The sequence below is a fragment of the Malaclemys terrapin genome, chromosome 13 (genome assembly GCF_027887155.1).
Source record: "Malaclemys terrapin pileata isolate rMalTer1 chromosome 13, rMalTer1.hap1, whole genome shotgun sequence".
In the NCBI taxonomy this organism is placed as follows: Eukaryota; Metazoa; Chordata; order Testudines; family Emydidae; genus Malaclemys; species Malaclemys terrapin.
In genome coordinates, this window is record NC_071517.1 from 40049868 (window position 1) to 40068084 (window position 18217).

At 48.2% G+C, this 18217-nt stretch overlaps 2 protein-coding genes across 3 annotated transcripts in view; one reads left to right on the plus strand and one right to left on the minus strand.

Annotated features, from left to right (window-relative positions):
• LOC128847462 (zinc finger protein 345-like) overlaps positions 1 to 18217 on the minus strand; it is a 430467-nt gene that overhangs the window by 220889 nt on the left and 191361 nt on the right. The window lies entirely within an intron of this gene.
• Positions 402 to 16564, plus strand: LOC128847465 (zinc finger protein 665-like). 2 transcript variants are annotated; one of them, XM_054046902.1, is made up of 4 exons: positions 402 to 1234; positions 12598 to 12724; positions 13322 to 13435; positions 13761 to 16564. In XM_054046902.1, the coding sequence occupies exons 2-4, from the start codon at positions 12598 to 12600 to the stop codon at positions 15374 to 15376; spliced, it is 1857 nt and encodes a 618-aa protein (XP_053902877.1). In that variant the 5' UTR covers positions 402 to 1234; the 3' UTR covers positions 15377 to 16564. The 2 variants fall into 2 exon arrangements, with proteins under 2 accessions (XP_053902877.1, XP_053902878.1); XM_054046903.1 differs by lacking the exon at positions 402 to 1234 and having other exon boundaries at positions 13764 to 16564.

Below are 18217 nucleotides of genomic sequence, written 5' to 3' on the forward strand. Positions count from 1 at the left end.
GGGGTGAGGGCTCTGCCTGGGGGTGCAAGCTGTTGTGTGGGGCTGGGGATGAGGGATTTGGGGTGGAGGAGGTAGCTTCAGGCTGGGGCTGAAGGGTTCAGAGTGCGGGGAGGAGCTTAGGGCTGGGGCAGGAGATTGGGGGGTGTAAGGGCTCCAGCTGGGGGTTCAGGCTCTGGGGTGGGGGTACAGGTGAGGGGTTTGGGCTGTAGAAGGGTGCTCCAGGCTGGGACTGAGGGTTTCAGAGGGTGGGAGGGGGATCAGGGCTGGGGCAGGAGGGTCAGGCAGGGGGGGGTGAGGGCTTTGGGGTGGGGTTGGGGATGATGGGTTTGGGGTGCAGGAGGGTGCACCAGGCTGGGACCAAGAGGTTTGGAGGGCAGGAGGGGGATGAGGGCTGGGGCAGGGGAGGCATGTTCAGTCTCCATGCAGTGCTTACCTCAAGCAGCTCCTGGAAGCAGTGCCATGTCCCCCCTCTGGCTCCTACTGCCCCGTCCTCAGATGCTGCCCCCACAGATCCCATTTGCCACGGTTCCCAGCCAATGGGCTCAGAGCTACAGAGTCAGCACTTGGGGAGTGGGGAGCGGGGAGCGGAGGCAGCGTGCAGAGCTGCCTGGCTGCACCTCTGCCAGCAACAGCAGGGCCGGGGAGCTGCTTGTGCGGAGCGGCCCCCAGGGACCTCAACATTGTTACTGTGGACACGTGTCTGTGTACAGACACATTGCCGATCACTGCCTATGTGCACTTCTTGATAAAGTTAATTAAGTATTTTAGGGGAAAGTGTCAGAGCGGCCACCAGCGAGAGTTGCTGGCTGCACTCTGAGGCCACCAAAAATTTGGTTGTGAGAACCCCTGGGCTAGATGCTCATGGGCCCTTCTGACCTGAGAGCCTGTGAGTGGAACAGGAGCCGGACACAGAGATGCTGCAGCGCGGTGGGTTGATCGCTAGGACCCAGGAGCAGCTGGGAGGCGGCTCTGGGGGGAGCGATCGCTGGGCTCAGGCCCGGCAGCAGGAAGTGACTCGCAGCCGCTGCGGGGACTCTGGCTCCAGGCTCCTGGCGAGATCCCCGAGCCCCGGCGGCTGGTGCTGGGAGCCCGGAGCCCGGGCTGCAGCCGGGAGAGGGGAATCTCCAGCAGGGCCCTTCCCGCTGCTCCCCAGGAGCCTCTCCCAGGGCAGAGCCCCCAGCCCGGCCAGGCCCCTTCCCGGCCCCTGCCCCAGGGGGCCCCGCTCGGAGGGAAGGTAAGAGAGACCCCCCCCCCATCCTGCCCTGGGCCCAGGAAAGCTGCCACCAGCTCCCGGTGTGTGCGGGGTGGGGGGAGCCAGGCCGGGCCGTGCTGGGGCTGGGACAGACACACGTGGCGGGGGAGGCAGATCGGAGTGAGAGCCGGGGCAGAGGAAGTAACCAAGGAATGGGTGGGGAAGTGGAGTAAAAGCTTCCCCCCCCCATGGGGTGAGCTAGCTGTAGTGGTTGCAAAAATAGGGTGGGGGAGGGCAGAAGGGCTTTACCTCCCCCCCTTTGGCAGGATCTCAGCTCCCATTTCCCTTGGCCATATCCTTAAAGGCCCAATGCATTGCAGTGCCTGGACAGGGTCCCTCTCCCCCCCCCCCATAAGATGTTACTGAACTGCTAAAGGAGACTTGATCCAGTGAACTATTTACAGATACCCCCCCCTCCCCCATTTTTCTTTGTCACACCCGTTTTTAGTGTTTAAAAGAATCTGGGTCTCAGTTTATATGTTTGCTTAAGCCACCCAGCACTTCAACAATGAATCTTAGCCACTGTTCCTATTTCCTGAATATGACTCCTCTTGTAATCCAGTCTGTGGCGTTTCACTCCTTTAAATTATTTACCTTATTTAAAATTATTTAAATTATTTTAAAATATTATGTTTATTACTCCAAGCTCTTCATCTTAAACTTTATTAGCCTTGTGCGGAGGGGCGTCATTGTGCCATGGAATTCATCTTTTAATAGCAAATAATAATAATGGAAAATGTTAATAGTTGCTAGTCTCTACAGCAATCACATCTCCCAGTGTGTCTAGTGTAACATTTCCTGCTTCTATTGCAATATTGTAATTAGGGCTGTCAATTCATCGCAATTAACTCACACTATTAACTCAAAAAATGAATCACAATTTAGTAAATCAATCGTGATTAATCACACTGTTAAACAATAGAATACCAATTGAAATTTATTACATATTTTGGGTGTTTTTCTACATTTTCAAATCTATTGATTTCTATTACGACACAGGATACAAAGTGTACAGTGCTCACTTTATATTATTATTTACAGATATTTGCACCGGTAAATATGATAAACAAAAGAAATAGTATTTTTCAGTGCACCTGATACAAGTACTGTAGTGCAATCTCTTTATCGTGAAAGTGTAACTTACAAATGTATATATTTTTTGTTACATAACTCCACTCAAAATCAAAACAATGTAAAAACTTTAGAGCCTACGAATCCACCGAGTCCTACTTCTTGTTCAGCCAGTCACTAAGACAAACAAGTTTGTGTACATTTATGAGAGGCAATGCTGCCATCTTCTTATTTACAATGTCACCAGAAAGTGAGAACAGGTGTTCTCATGGCATTTTGCAAGGTATTTACGTGCCAGCATTCGTATGTCCCTTCATGCTTTAGCCACCATTCCAGAGGACATGCTTCCATGCTGATTATGCTAATGAAAAAGATAATGCGTTAATTAAATTTGTGACTGAACTCCTTGGGGGAGAACTGTATGTCTCCCGTTCAGTTTTACCCACAGTCTGCCATATAGTTCATGTTATAGCAGTCTCGAATGATGACCCGGCACATGTTCATTTTTAAGACCACTTTCACAGTAAATTTGACAAAATGCAAAGAAGGTACCAAGGTGAGATTTCTAAAGATAGCTACAGCACTCGACCCAAGGTTAAGACTCTGAAGTGCCGTCCAAAATCTGAGTGGGACGAGGTGTTGAGCATGTTTTCAGAAGTCTTAAAAGAGCAACACTCAGATGCGGAAACAACAGAACCCGAACCACCAAAAAAGAAAATCAACATTCTGCTGGTGGCATCTGATCAGATGATGAAAATAAACATGCATTGGTCCGCTCTGTTTTGGATCATTATTGAGCAGAACCCGTCACCAGCATGGTTGCATGTCCCCTGGAATGGTGGTTGAAGCATGAAGAGACATATGAATCTGTAGCGCATCTGGCATGTAAATATCTTGCAACGCCGGCTACAACAGTGCCATGAGAACACCTGTTCTCACTTTCAGGTGACATTGTAAACAAGAAGTGGGCAGCAAATTGTAAGCAAAGTTGTTTATCTGAGCGATTGACTGTAGTAGGACTGAGTGGATTTGTAGGCTCTAAAGTTTTATTTTTGAATGCAGTTATATTTTTGTACATAATTCTACATTTGTAAGTTCAACTGTCATGACAAAGATTGCACTACAGTACTTTTATTAGGTGAATTTAAAAATACTATTTCTTTTGTTTTTTACCGTGCAAATATTTGTAATCAAAATAAATATAAAGTGAGCACTGTACACTTTGTATTCTGTGTTGTAATTGAAATCAATAGATTTCAAAATGTAGAAAACATCCACAAATTAATCCATTAAATAAATGGTATTCTATTACTGTTTAACAGAGCGATTGCTTTTTTTAATCGCTTGACAGCCCTAGTTGTAATTTGAGTTCAGTGCTGACTGATTTCACAGGCTGGTCTCAAAACTCCTTCAATTTGCTTTCATCCACCAATGGGGATTGCCTTCCAGGGGTTCTCAAACTTCATTGCATCATGGCCCCCTTCTGACTACAAGCCGGGGGACAGCTCAGGCTTTGGCTTCAGCCCTGGGCGGTGGGGCTCAGGCTTCAGCACCAGACCACAGCAAGTCCAATGCCAGCCCTGGTGACCCCTTTAAAATGGGGTCGTGACCCACTTTAGGGTCCTGACCCACTGTTTGAGAACCGCTGCACAGTTTAGCCAATTGTTATTTTGTGTCTCTACTTAGCACCCTAGTGCTTTTTCACATGTCCCATTTGTGTATAGAACTTGATTCCCAAATATTCACTAACGGCCAGAAGTTTCAAGGTTCAAGGCACCTGGATACTTTTTAATATGCCACTAGTACCCTAAATCCTTTTAAAAATCTGTCCCTAGGGGCCTTATAGTATCTTATATGAATTGCTTCTCAAAAGGACAGTTCTATGGTATTATTTACTAAGCATAGATATACAACCCCAAGATCGATTGACAGCCCCAAGAATTCAAACCCCATGAGTTATGCACCCAAAAGTCTAGAATTTAAATAAAGAAAAAATAAACTTTGTTTTTCTTTTATTGACTTTTTGTGTCTGAGCCTTTAAGGCGTACTCGCTTCATACTTTTACTGCTACCCCTTCCAAAGGGTCCATATATCTAGAATGGCTGTGCAATCCTGTAACATTCCATGCCATTTTGCCCTTCCGGGAACATATGATTCCCCACCACCACTTGTAATTGACAATTGATTTAAAAAGCTTATTTCCGTGAGTAACCCCCCATTCTGCACACACTGAAATGCACATTTTACTTTTCTGTGATGTCATTTATTGTATGCATTGATATTGATTTTTCTACAGCGTTTTTTATACTTCTAATGGCCTATTTTAAGTTCACAGCCTTTTATGAATGCTACGTTTTTTGTTGTGATACATTTCAGGGATGTTCTTCATTCTAACACATGTACTGATTTGTACCACCAAAGTCAAAGGTTTTTGTAAAGCCAACTGTTCTGTTTCTCCTTTGCATTGGTCAGGCAGGAGGATGCAGTGCTGACCACACCTAGTTTACCTTTTGGTGAAACTAAAGTGCTTTGCCTCTTTTATGTTTTCACACTGGGATAGCTAATGCACATTAGTTACCCCCTGGTATAAACACCCATTGTCTTAGACACAGGCTATACTGCTGACTCGGATGTTAAATGACCCATTATTGTTCATGGGCTGAAAACTCTGATACTGATTGTGTGGCTACTACTCCTGCTCCTTTGCCAGGCGCTGCGTCTGAATGTCTGCACCCGTTTGTGAGGGCATCATGGAAAACCAGTTGAAGCATTTAAAACTAAAGGAATTAGCAGGAGCTTCCACCCACTTGCCCTAATTTCCCTTATTCCCTTCTGTTGACTCTTTGAGGGCTTGTCTGCGATGGTCTGACACTAAAGGTCTGAAGTTAATGCACATAAATCCCAGCAGCTCAAACCCCTGTGTGGACGCTCTCATTCAGAATTAAGGTGGCCTTAATTTTGACACTAGCAGTCAGGGCAACCACAGACAAGTGCAGGAGACCTTCCCCCAAAATTCTAATAATTATCAGGCCTTTGATCTGTCTTGAACATTTTAAAAGTTTTGTATCTTCCAGGTGTAACCCACATTAGATTTTTCAAGTCCAAAGAGGAGGAGTGAAGCAGTGAGGCACTCATCTCACCTTTCCTGAGCGTTGCCCTGGGTAGAAACACCATTACGATATTTCACAGTTTTGTCCTTACAACATTTCAATAAATGGGTTAAGGTTGACATTTAAAGTTCTCTGGCTTCTTCTCCCTGCCCTGCGCAGGTTACGACATCTGTACTGAGCAGGAGAATAAAGGACGGATAGTGATGGTAGATCCTGCTATGCAGGGATCCCCTTTATAAGCAACTTAGACAAAGTGGGGGCACTCTTGTCCCATGAGAATGAACCAATTGATTCACAGTTTTGGTGCCTTAAAATGTAAAGATTCCTCTTTGATCTCAGCCTTTAGATGCTTGCTCACCACATGCTATACACTGCCAGGAAAATGTAACTTAGACAGCATTGTCTGTTACCCCTGTCTTACATGAGGATGGTTATATTGATGATGTGTTGTGAGCAAGACACGAGAAGTCATTCTTCTGCTCTACTCTGCACTGCTTAGGCCTCAGCTAATGTATTGTGTCCAGTTCTGGGTACCACATTTCAAGAAAGATATGGAGAAATTGGAGAGGGTCCAGAGAAGAGCAACAAGAATGATTAAAGGTCTAGAGAACATGACCTATGAAGGAAGGCTGAAAGAATTGGGTTTGTTTAGTTTGGAAAAGAGAAGGCTGAGTGGGGACGTGATAACCCTTTTTCAGGTATCTAAAAGGGTGTCATAAGGAGGATGGAGAAAACTTGTTCACCTTAGCCTCTAAGGATAGAACCAGAAGCAATGGGCTTAAACTGCAGCAAGGGAGGTTTAGGTTGGACATTAGGAAAAAGTTCCTAACTGTCAGGGTGGTTAAACACTGGAATAAACTCCTAGAGAGGTTGTGGAATCTCCATCTCTGGAGATATTTAAGAGTAGGTTAGATAAATGTCTATCAGGGATGGTCTAGACAATATTTAGTCCTGCCATGCAGCTAGGGGACTGGACTCGATGACCTCTCCAGGTCCCTTCCAGCCCTAGAATCTATGAGTCTGTGGCTGCGATAGCTGTGAGGAAGCACCCTGACAGGAGTAGCAAAAGTATGTTCAGCTCACATAAAACATGATGATGTGTCTGAGCACAGGTGCAGAGTGTGGGGCTGATCTCCTGGTTCAAAAGCATCCAGAAATAGGCTGTGGCTGTAGTTTCTAGACATGCTCTGTATTTGTTTCAAAAGCTGTATAGGAAGTTTTGGAGACAAACCGCCTGGCAGGCCGCTCTCTCTTTATTCACCTGATAGCTGAGGCAGTCAGAGCTTGGACGGGAGATCTGTGTTTGTCAGCTCTGTGTCACGGAGTCCCAGTCTCGGTGCTCTGGGACTGCTCTGAATGAAGCCAGGCCGGACTCTAGTGCAGTGCATCTCCCCTCAGGGCACACTGGCACCAGGGCAAGAAGCCTCCTTGGCTTCAGCGCCTGGGTCTGACATTGGAGCGTGCAGCACCCCTGTTCACACTGTGAGCTCCCCGCAGGGAGTCCATCTGGATGAGACACTTGGGGAAGCCTGACACCGTGCCCCTTAAAGGGCCATAAACCCCAGCTCCGCAGTCAGCAGTGACTCCCAGACAGCTTGGAAAAGAGAAGGGTTTGGTAATCGTTGGGAACACAGCGTAGAACAGAGCGTGTAGCACAGAAATCAGGAGCATTCAGCAAAATCCATCGGGGCGGGGGGGATTCAGAGCCCTGGGCTTTCCTCGTTGAGTCCCAAACCAGGAGACTGACCCGCTTCCAGCCCCCCATCCTTAGTCACTCCCAGCTGCCCTTCTCCGTGCTTTGTCTCTTTCCTGGGCAAACAGGTCACCTGGCCTCCCCCTCTCTCTTTGTTCTCCAACATCTTTGCCTGAGTCCTTGCAGAGGACGGTTCTGGCCACCACTTACCAGGATACAGAGTGTTCAGCCATTCTCTGTGCCCAGGAAACCAGTCTGCAGTCACCCCTGCCCTCTAGGGGTCTTCACAATGATCACACACCCTTGTCCCACCACCTCGATGCTTGAGTAACACATCGGGGAAACTGAAGCACACACACAGTATTCTGAGAAAACATTAAGACCATTCCCACTTTGTCACACTCTGGGATATCAGTGGGCTGCTTGGCGCAAGAGCATGCTTGTAGATGCTGTGTGGGAAGGGTTTGCAGACAACACTGACTGTAGTGTTGTGAAAGGAAGGAGACCCTGACGTTCTTCACATCCGATGAACCCAGGTGCTTCTGCTACATACGACCACATTACAGAGACTGAGGGCTGGATTCACAATGGCTCACAGGCACCCAAACCCCAGGCTAGGCACATAAATCTGGGATTAGGTGCCTACATCCCAGTTTAGGTTCCACAGAGCCATACAAAACTCTTGACGAACCCCGTAGGTGCCAAGGCTCACTCAGCAGTAGCTATATTTTCAGGGTAAAAGTTACCTGGGGAACCTTAGTTTGTGCCTCCGAGCATGCACCCTGCTAACTTCTCTGGAACATCTGGACCTAGATATCAGTAACGGCTACCACTAGAAAATTGTGCTGGCTACCGTTTGCTGTAACGCCAGCGGGGAGTCCCGGAGGTGGGGTGGATGTGAGAGGTTTTGCCTACAGCCCAGTGATGGGTTATGCAGCCCTACAAATACCCACAGTGGCCTAGGAGGGACAGTTCCATGAGTGGCACCCTGGCTGGGGCAGACATAAGGGGGTTTTGTCTAGAGCCCGGTGACAGGTTAATCTGGCCCTGCAAATCACCAGAGGGAACTTGGGTGCAAAGCACTGACAAGTGACAACTTTGTTGCCTGAGTTAGGGGAGCAGGCCTTGTAGATTAGGCCCAGGGCTAGTTACTCCTGGGGGAATTCTGCTCCAAAAAAATTAAAAATTCTGCAACAAAAAATTAAAAATTCTGTGCACAATATTTTAAAATTCTGCAAAATTCTGCATATTTTATTCATCACAATAACATAATAATCCTGCCAGTTTCAATTATTTTGGGAATTTATTTCAAAATACCAGTCTGCAAGTATGTCTGTAACAATACAGAGAACAAAAAGATTCAGGAAATGTTTTTTGACAAATGGATTCCTTACTAGGCATATTAATACAGAACTCTGAGTAATAATTCATTTAAACTACAATACAGAACCGTATTTCCCGCACCCCTCAGAAGCAATGCAAAGGCTTGGGGGAGTCAGGGGTAACGGAGGAGCTGAAGGAGAGGGAAGTAAATTGCTGGGAAGGAGCCTTGGAGAGTTTGGGGGTATGGGTGGGCAAAGTATGGAGCATATTTTTATGGGAGGCAGGGAGGGATTGTTAGGGAGCTTCCCCCATGCAGACCCTGGCTGACCCCTAGCCTCTCCCATTCAGTCACACATCTGCCCCGTCCCCATGTTTTCCTGCACCCCCATGTGTCCTTGCACACCCTGTCCACATGTGTCCCTCCACCCCCTCAGACACCCACTCCTCCCATCCCCATGTGCCCCTACACCACCTCCCCCATCCCCATATGGCTCTGTGCCCCCACTCAGCCACCCGCTGTCCCTATGTGTCTCTGTGCCCACACTCAGCCACCCTCTGTCCCTGTGTAGCACTGCACCCCCTCCCCCCATCACCATGTGGCCCTGCACCTTCCTCCCCTCTGAGGCCCTGTGCCTCCAATCCCATTCAGCCCCTGCAACAGTCTGTCCTCTCCCACTAGTCCTTATGAGCCCCTGTCTGACACTCCCCCCCCCAGCACTCCATGCTGTCTGTTTCCCCATAACCCCTGTCTCCTGACCTGGCCTGACAGGCGCTGTGAAGAAGGCATGCTCTTTCTCTTCCCTAGCTGGCTGGGAGCTACTGCTGTGTTCTATTGCCACAGCATGCTCTGGTGGACAAAGGTGGAACTGCCTAAGATATTTTCTGCTGGGAACTCCTGCTGTTCTTGTGTCACAGCGCCCTCTGATGGGCAAAAATGTGGAACTGCAGCAACATTTTGGCAGAAGCTTTTTCTTTGCAAAAAAATAAAAATATGCATGACTCATTAATTATGCACGCATGCAATAGTGCAGAACTCCCCCAGGAGTAGCTAGTAGCCAGAGAGCCTCGTGTGGAGACCAGAGACCATCTCTGACAAACTGCTGCCTGATCTAATCTCTTAACAAAGCGAATCACACACATAGTCAGTGGCACTGTGAAATGTGTTCCCTGGTGTTCTGGGCAGCCTCTTTAGGACCAGGACCCTTTCACCCCAAATCCCGGTTGATATTGGGGACTCTCTGGAACAATCGTGGGTCTCTATAGACATGCCCCATCTCCCCCCTCCCTGGGATCAGAATGTCTCCTTTCTGTTGTCCCATTGACTTGGTGGCTTTTATGGATGATGCCCCCATAGTGCTGTGGTCAGGGCATGTGGAGGCTCTGAGGGGCAGGGTCTGGGGCAGGGAGGTTTCAGTTGAATGGGTTTATGGCTAGAGCCCAAAAGGAGCTGGAGTGATGTGGGAGTAATCAGTGGGGTCCCTCATTCCCAGCAGCAGGAAGTGAATCGCAGTTACTGCAGTAACTGGTCACTGCTGTGCGGAATCCCCATTCCTGGCAAAATCCCTGGCTGTTGACAGGAGAGGTTTATATTGTAAGGCAGGAACTTTCCCGCTGCTACTCAGGAGCCTCTCCCAGTGCAGTGACCCCAGCCTGGCTAAGACCCCCTTCCCAGGCCTCAGCACCTGCTCCCAGGGAGGGCACTGCTTGGAGGGAAGGTAAGAGAGACCTTCACCCCCACCCCCCGGGAGCCGTGCCTCCTGGGCTGCAGGAGGGGGGAACAGGGATACGTTAGGTGACAGGAGAGGGGTGATGGGAATGCAAGGGGCAGGATGGGGGACAGGGAGGATGGGGCGATGCAGGAGAGTCAAGGTGGAGGAGGAGAATTATGGGGCTGAGGGGTACGAGGCTGGAATAAAGGGAAGAGTTGGGGGGGATCACTGCGAGGGAAAGGGGATGTGGGGAGGGGAGGCTGGAGGGAGAATGTGAGAGCAAGAGCAGATAAAGAAGGGAGAGACACAAGGCAGCTGCCCCACCCCATGGGGTAGGAGAGAGTGAGGGGCTTCCCTGCCCAGCAGCCAGTGGGAATTTTTTTCCCTGGAACTGGTCAAACAAGCTTGTGAGGTGAGGAGACTATCCCCTCAGAGCTCAGATGCTACAAGGCAAATATCCACAGGCAGCCTCCTACCCTCCCCACACATCCTGCTTCCAATTTATTATTTGATTTAAAAATAAAAAAGAGACACTCCTGATTTTGGGTCTATCTCCTGAGTGTTTGGGGCTGCTCGAGGCCCTGGTTTGATTTCCGGGCAGGATTCAGATCTCAGCCAGATCCCTTGTCAGACTGGAGTAACTGCTGGTTGTGGCAGGGGTTGAGTGCAGATGGGCCAATGAGATCAGCCTCTGCCTCCTTGTCCCTGGTGGCTGCAGAGGCAGGACAGAGAGACTCATCCTTATCTGCTACCACCAAAGGGCTCTGGTTATTGCTAAGGGAGAGGAGGAGGTTGGCGTGTGTCTCTCTCCCTGCTCATGTTATTAGTGCTCTGGAGTTGAGCTCCCTGCGTCAGAAGCTGCCTCCTCCATTTTGACTGGGGACTCCAGATTGAGATGCTGCTTCTTACCCAGCAGAGGAGAGACCTTTGTTAAACCTCTCTGTGCCCAGCCTAGGTGGGGACTTTCTCCGGTGGCTGGGACCAGTCCCTGGGGCAGCCCCAGGCTCTTCCGACACCAGCTCCTCAGCTGGAGCCTGCAGGTGATGGAGAGACCTGGGGGGGAAGGGCTGGGGCTGGGCAGGAAAGTGACTCTGCACAAAGGGCCCCTTTCAGGGACTGGCTGGTGAGTTTGGCCTACAAGGGGAGGGGGCTCCCTGTGTCTGCGAGTCCCAGAGCTGCTGCCCCCATGGACACAGCCAGGATCAAACCCCTGTTAGCAGTGGCAGTGACTGATCTGCCTAATGAGAGCAAAGGCTCAAGACAATGGGGCAGTCACCAGTTCTCCCAGGGCGAGGGAAGAAGATAAAAAGGGAGAGCGGAGAGACTGGAAGGGCAGCAGGAGCAAGAAATGGAGAGGGAGATTCCCAGCTCCCAGCCATGCCCAGATCCATTCCCTGCATCCCCCTGGGCAGACTGACTCTCCTGGGAATAAGGGAAGGAGCTAAGAGAAGAAAAGCCAGTTGCTGACTCTGCTGAACCCCGCACTACCTGGGGAGAATGGGGGTAGCTAGAGGGGGTTACACGATAATATCATGGGGAGCCCCTAAAGTGCCTCTTTTGATTCTGCTCTTTTTCTAGCATTTGGCACAGAGATGCTGTTACTGGGAGGGTTTAAATATGTCCCCGGTGGGTTTAGTTCTGCTGGGAGGGGCCTGACCTGGCAGCATGGCAGAGTCCAGAGTGTCTGTCTGCAGGGAGAGAGCCAAGGGGGAATCGGGGTGTGAAATGGACTCAAGCCACCGCTGTAACCTCCCCAATTGCCCCTCTCACCCTGACAGGCTCAGGAATCACATCCAGATTTCGCTCCAGCTTATCCCATCTTCCAGAGGACAGGGAAGGGAAATGTCTGTGATGGAGCCAGCTCAGGAAGGGGATTTGCAGGGAGCTGTAGGGGGGATGTTGTAGAGCGGTTGGGGCAGGAAAGACACAGGATGAAGCAGGGAGGAGACAAGGTGTGATAAACCTGCTGATTTTCTGAGCAGGTCCATTGACAGTGTGGGGGGAGACTCCCCCATTTCTCAAATAGGACACAACTCCCTTGGACAGGTTTGGGAACATTTTCCAGACTCCCAGTGCTGGAGCCTGAACCCACTAGCCAGAGGCTGCTGGGAAAAGGTGAAAAATGAAGGGAAGCTGTTGGGATTCATGTCCCTGTCCCCGGCTCAGGGCTCTGCTTCCCGTATCAGCCTGTGGCTGGCAGGCATGTGGGAAATGAGAAGACCCTGCCCTGCTCCGTCTGCTGGGGTGCCAAGGAGCTCTCACCTTCTCCACACCCCATGAAGATTCCTGGTGCTCTGAGCAGGGTGGAAGAGGAATTCTGCTACTCTGGTCCTCCCAGAACTTCCGAGATGATTTTATTTTTTCTTTCTTCCTTTCCCGTGACTAGTGCAATTGTGGCTGGAGCAGCACGTGCTGAGTGGGGGACTCTTGTTGTTTCAGATGCCGGTGAACTTTGAGGAGGTGGCTGTGTATTTCACCCAGGGGCAGGGGGCTCTGCTGGACCCCGCTCAGAGAGCCCTCTACAGGGATGTCATGCAGGAGAACTACGAGACGGTGACCTCGCTGGGTAAGGGATTCCCATCTCCTCAGTTATTAGAAAGTATAGGGCCTGCATTTCTGACTCTGGTCAGGTTCTTCCCTGGTCAGTTACATTGAAGGGGAATGGGTTCTATAATCCACAGCTGCCGTGTGAGAGAGACGTGCATCTCCATACCCTCACCAATGGGATACGGGTGTCAAACCTAATGGATGTGCTAAACCATCCCCATCCCTCCAGCTTTCAAGGGGGAGAAGCCGTGTATTGTCTATATTGTTTCTCATTCACACAGAGAATCCCTTTTCACCTGCCTCCTTGGGAATTACTCCAGCCATAGGAAGGGCTCTGCAAGTTTAGAAATAGGCAAGGGTTTAACTCTAGAGCTGTGTGTGTATCAGCAAAGCCCACCAAAGTGCACAGATCCTGGGAACTGCTAGTGAGGGCATCACAATTCTCCCCACCTCCCCAGACGTCTCCCTCCCCCAAGGGGGCTCAGTGACCATGTTCCCATTCCCTTGGATTCCAGATTCTCCCAGCACAGCACCAGGACATGGAATGTCCTTTATGACAGACACTCTCTCAATACTCTGTGCACCCTGATCTGGTCTGATTTCACCCCCTGCGCAGGATTTCCCATTCCCAAACCTGAGCTCATCGCCCGGCTGGAACGAGGGGAAGAGCCATGGGTGCCAGATCTCCAGGCCTCGGAGGAAAGGGAGATCTCAAGAGGCACTCGCACAGGTGAGGACTGACATAGAAACCATCTGGTTAATGAAGGAAAAAGTTGATAATCCCAAAAATGTGGTATGAGTAAAAGCCTTCAGTTCGTCCTCATCTCAGCCAGAGCAGGGCTGGAGTCAGCAGATATCACTCACGGCTTTCCACCCGTCCTGTTAGCTGCAAGAGTTTCCTTCCCATCTTTCCATCCCTCAGAGTGTTTGGGTGGGAAGTGGAGACAGAATCCAATTGCTCAGTCTTCACAGCATTAGCGTGTTGGGTTTTCCCTCTGTGCTATTCCTCTTTCTCCCCAGCACAATGACTCCAGTCTGGATTGTGTCTCTCCCAGCAGGTGCTGACAGAGAGAGTGAGAAGGAGGAGGAGAGTCATCATGAGCATGTTCCTGGGGAAGTGGAACCACAGGGGAACTTTGTAGGAAGAGCTGAAGGGAATTTTTGCAAGTGCTTGGAAGAGGGAGAAGCCTGGGGAAATTGGCACAGGTCAGAGAAGCTGCTGGGAAACCACCCAAGGAAGAAAGTGGATGAATCTATTAAATGTGGGGGAGGAGACAAGGATCCCATAGCCCAGCAGGTAAATCCCAAAGAAGAGAAACCCTACTACTGCCTCCAGTGTGGGAAAGGATTCATTCTGAGATCACACCTTGTGATACATCAGATAATCCATACTGGACAGAAACCCCTTCAATGCTTGAACCGTGGAGAAAGCTTCAGTAACCGCTCAGACCTGAATAACTATGGGAGAAACCACATGAGAGAGAAACCTTATCAAGCTCTTGAGTGTGGGAAATGTCTGAGTTGCAAGTCAGCACTAATTACACACCAAATAAGCCAAACACGAGAGAGACCCTATAAGTGCTTAAACTGTGGCAAAAGTTTCACGTGGAGATCATCCCTTGTTAAGCATCAGGCATTCCACACTGGAGAGAGACCCCATAAGTGCTTGGACTGTGAGAAAAGTTTCATACAGAGGTCAGACCTTGTTAAACATCAGGCATTCCACACAGGAGAGAGACCCCATAAGTGCTTGGACTGTGAGAAAAGTTTCATACAGAGGTCAGACCTTGTTAAACATCTGGCAATCCACACAGGACAGAGACCCCATAAGTGCATGGACTGTGGGAAAAGTTTCACACAGAGATCATATCTTCTAACACATCAGATGATCCACACAGGAGAGAGACCCCTTAAGTGCTTAGACTGTGGAAAAAGCTTCAGAGACAGATCAGCCCTTGTTAAACATGAGGCAATCCACACAGGAGAGAGACCCCATAAGTGCTTAGACTGCGGGAAAAGTTTCATTCAGAGGTCAGACCTTGTTAGACATCAGGCATTCCACACAGGAGAGAGACTCTATAAGTGCTTGGATTGTGAGAAAAGTTTCATATGGAGGTCAGACCTTGTTAAACATCAGGCAATCCATAAGGGAGAGAGACCCCATAAGTGCTTGGACTGTGAGAAAAGTTTCATACATAGGTCAGACCTTGTTAAACATCAGGCAATCCACACAGGAGAGAGACCCCTTAAGTGCTTAGACTGTGGAAAAAGTTTCAGAGACAGATCAGCCCTTGTTAAACATCAGGCAATCCACACAGGAGAGAGACCCCATAAGTGCTTGGACTGCGGGAAAAGTTTCATTCGGAGGTCAGATCTTGTTAGACATCAGGCATTCCACACGGGTGAGAGACGCCATAAGTGCGTGGACTGTGGGAAAAGTTTCACACAGAGATCATATCTTACAATACATCAGAGGATCCACACAGGAGAGAGACCCCATAATTGCTTGGATTGTGGGAAAAGTTTCACAAACAGGTCAGCCCTTGTTAGACATCAGGCAATCCACACAGGAGAGAGACCCCATAAGTGCTTGGACTGTGGGAAAAGTTTCATACAGAGATCACACCTCATTAAACATGGAAGAATCCACACAGGATCTAAACTTCTGTGACACATGGCCAGAAAGGGTTAAGAAACTTGTAGGCTAATTGACCCGGATCCAACTTTTAGAGACATGTTTGAAAACTATAAAAGGTCATTAGGGCTATTCCACCTTAGATAGACTTGAAATGTAAACTTTTATTGTTGTGGAAGAAACAAACTCCACTCTCAGGTTGGAAGCAACAAAATCAGAGACAGCTTTATTCAGGACATGCAATTGCAAGGGAAAAACATCACTGACAGAGAGCATCTCTGCCTCAGTTTCTTCAAAGTACAAGCAATATCACACAAGCATTTATACATTTTAATGGCATGCATTAATTAAAAACATCTGCAATTTGTTTATGTTATGTTCTGTCCATTCCTGTATTTTCACACTTCTGTTTTCAAAACATCGCTATCTCAAGGCTGGGTCACGCTGACTCTACTGTTTCTTACTCGCTTCTGACATGAGCCCTGCTGCTACAAGTCTCGCTATATTAGGCTAAGACTTAGCATGACAGTTGCTCTATTTCTTACAACTGAGAGGCCCATATTTAAATCCTTTAACCCTGTTTCCACATTGTTAAAGACCTGGAGGAAGATGGTAACTGTAGTAGTCTATGTTTACCTTTATCTTGATAGAGGTAAACAGTATAAACAAATGGTTCCTGTCTAGGGCTGTATTCTGTTAAGTCAGAGATCAAAAGGGAATATTAACATTTAGATGAAACTTGGCTGTAATAATGTCATTGTCTGTATGTCTTTTTAAAATTTGTGGTTAACAGTCTATGAACTGCTTTATGGATAATTACCTTATGTTAATCCTTGTAATTAATTACCTGTGACGTTTAGGAAATAGAAGCTTACTTCAAAAGCCTATTGTTCACCCAAGGACTGCCTGATTTATGCAGAAATCTGTATAAAAACTTTTGGGACCTGATCCTTTTATCTCAGATCTTCTAAAACTTTATTCGGGGGGGAGTTTTAGTCGTAAGACAGATCTCCAGTCCAGCTGGACTGCCCTGATATCGAACATTTGGACACTGGACTATAACCTGATAAAATGATTCTGAAACAGACTCTTTGCAATTCTGAAGACCATCTCTACAGTGAAACTGCCCTAAGGACTCTATTCATGTCTGAATGTATAATGATCTTTTAACCAATACTCTCTCTCTTTTCTTCTTTTAATAAATCTTAGTTGAGTTAATAAGAATTGGGTGTAAGCGTGTATTTGGGCAAGAACTGAAGTATTCATTAACTTGGGGGTGATGTGTCTGATCCTTTGGGATTGGAAGAACTTTTTATATGATGAACAAGATTTTCAGTAATCCCCATCATATTTCACTGGGCTGTCTGGGAGGGAGCCCAAGGTTGGGTTGCTTGAAGGGAACTGTGCTTTGGCCTCTGTGAAGCCAGTAAGGTATTGTAGAAGCTGGTTTGTTGCTGGCTTGGTAAATTGAAATATTGGAATATCTACCAATTTGGAGGATTGTCTGCCCCATTCTTTGCAGTTTGCCCTAATTGAGCAATCTCAGTGTGGTCCCACCCCCCCGGACCCTGGTCACAAGTTCATAAATGCCTTGCCTGTGGGAAAAGTTTCATTCAGTTACCGCACCTCATTAAACATCAGAGAATCCACCCAGGTGTGAAAAAAACTAGGAATAGTCTGACTCAGCAGGAAAAGATTCAATCTGAGCTCACACATCCGTGAGACCTTGAATGTGGGGGAAGACTAATTTGGTTCTCCCGGTTATCAGGCTCTACAAATCCACGCATGGAAAAAATCTCTGAGATTTTCTGAGTGTGGAAAATGCTCCAGGTGGCGCTGACTCCATATTGCACACCAAAGACTCCTCCATACATGGGGGAAATTCCCTCAGTGCCCTGACTAGGGCTGGTCACAATGGTCTTGTTGTTGGGATTAGCCAGCGCATCTCTGTGACCCTCCACCAGATTTTCTGGTGTAAACTCTCTGACGCTGGCAGAACAGAGGCCAGAGCCCTAGACCAATTCACTTGTGTATTAGGGTAGATCGAAGTGATTGTGAAATATATGAGTGTATTTGGTGTTTAAACTTCATGACAACTAATGAGATGTTACTTGCATTGTTTTCACTTAACTATATCTTGTTATAATGTAGTAGCGAACATTTCCATTGTGTATACTCCTGTAAATAAATAACCCATCAAACGAGGAAGAAGCCTCGTGGAATGCAAATGAAGAACTTTTACTGAAAAGAGATAATTTCAAAGTAAGTGGGCGTTGTGTGTGAGGAGCGGGACTGGGAGTAACGTGATATGATGTGATTTTGGTGTAAGTGACCTTTTATCACAAAGTCCAGTTTGTCTGGGTGGCAAGACAGATTGGAGAGTCTGAAGGGAATGTCTGTGAGTCTAGGGTAAGACTGGGATAGTGATCCAGGAGTTCACATTTGTCACTAGTTTGGTGAAATCTAATTACACAACACACCACCGACTCGGGGTATCTGCCCGGTTTTCTGCCAGGCTGCCCGTAGGTTGGCACTCATAATTGTGAACCACTCCAGAGAGAGTGACAAACTCACCCTGAGCATCTTATCTATTCTGATCCCCTCCATGAGCAGAGTGATTGTTAGTCCCTGAGTTCCCCCTTTGGGGCCAGATTGTCTCATTCCCAGATAGTCTCACATTACCCTGAGCCGTGCTGAAAAGAATCGAGTGTTTGTACATTTTCTCCCTTATGGGCAGAATTAAACAGATGCTAAAAAAGTGGGAGCAGGGACAGTAAAATGTGGTGTTTTAGCTTCTGTGCTATTTCATGTCGGTGGGGTGAATCCGAGGGATTCCCTCGTCCCCCCAGCACTGTCACCCTCCACACTTGACACAGC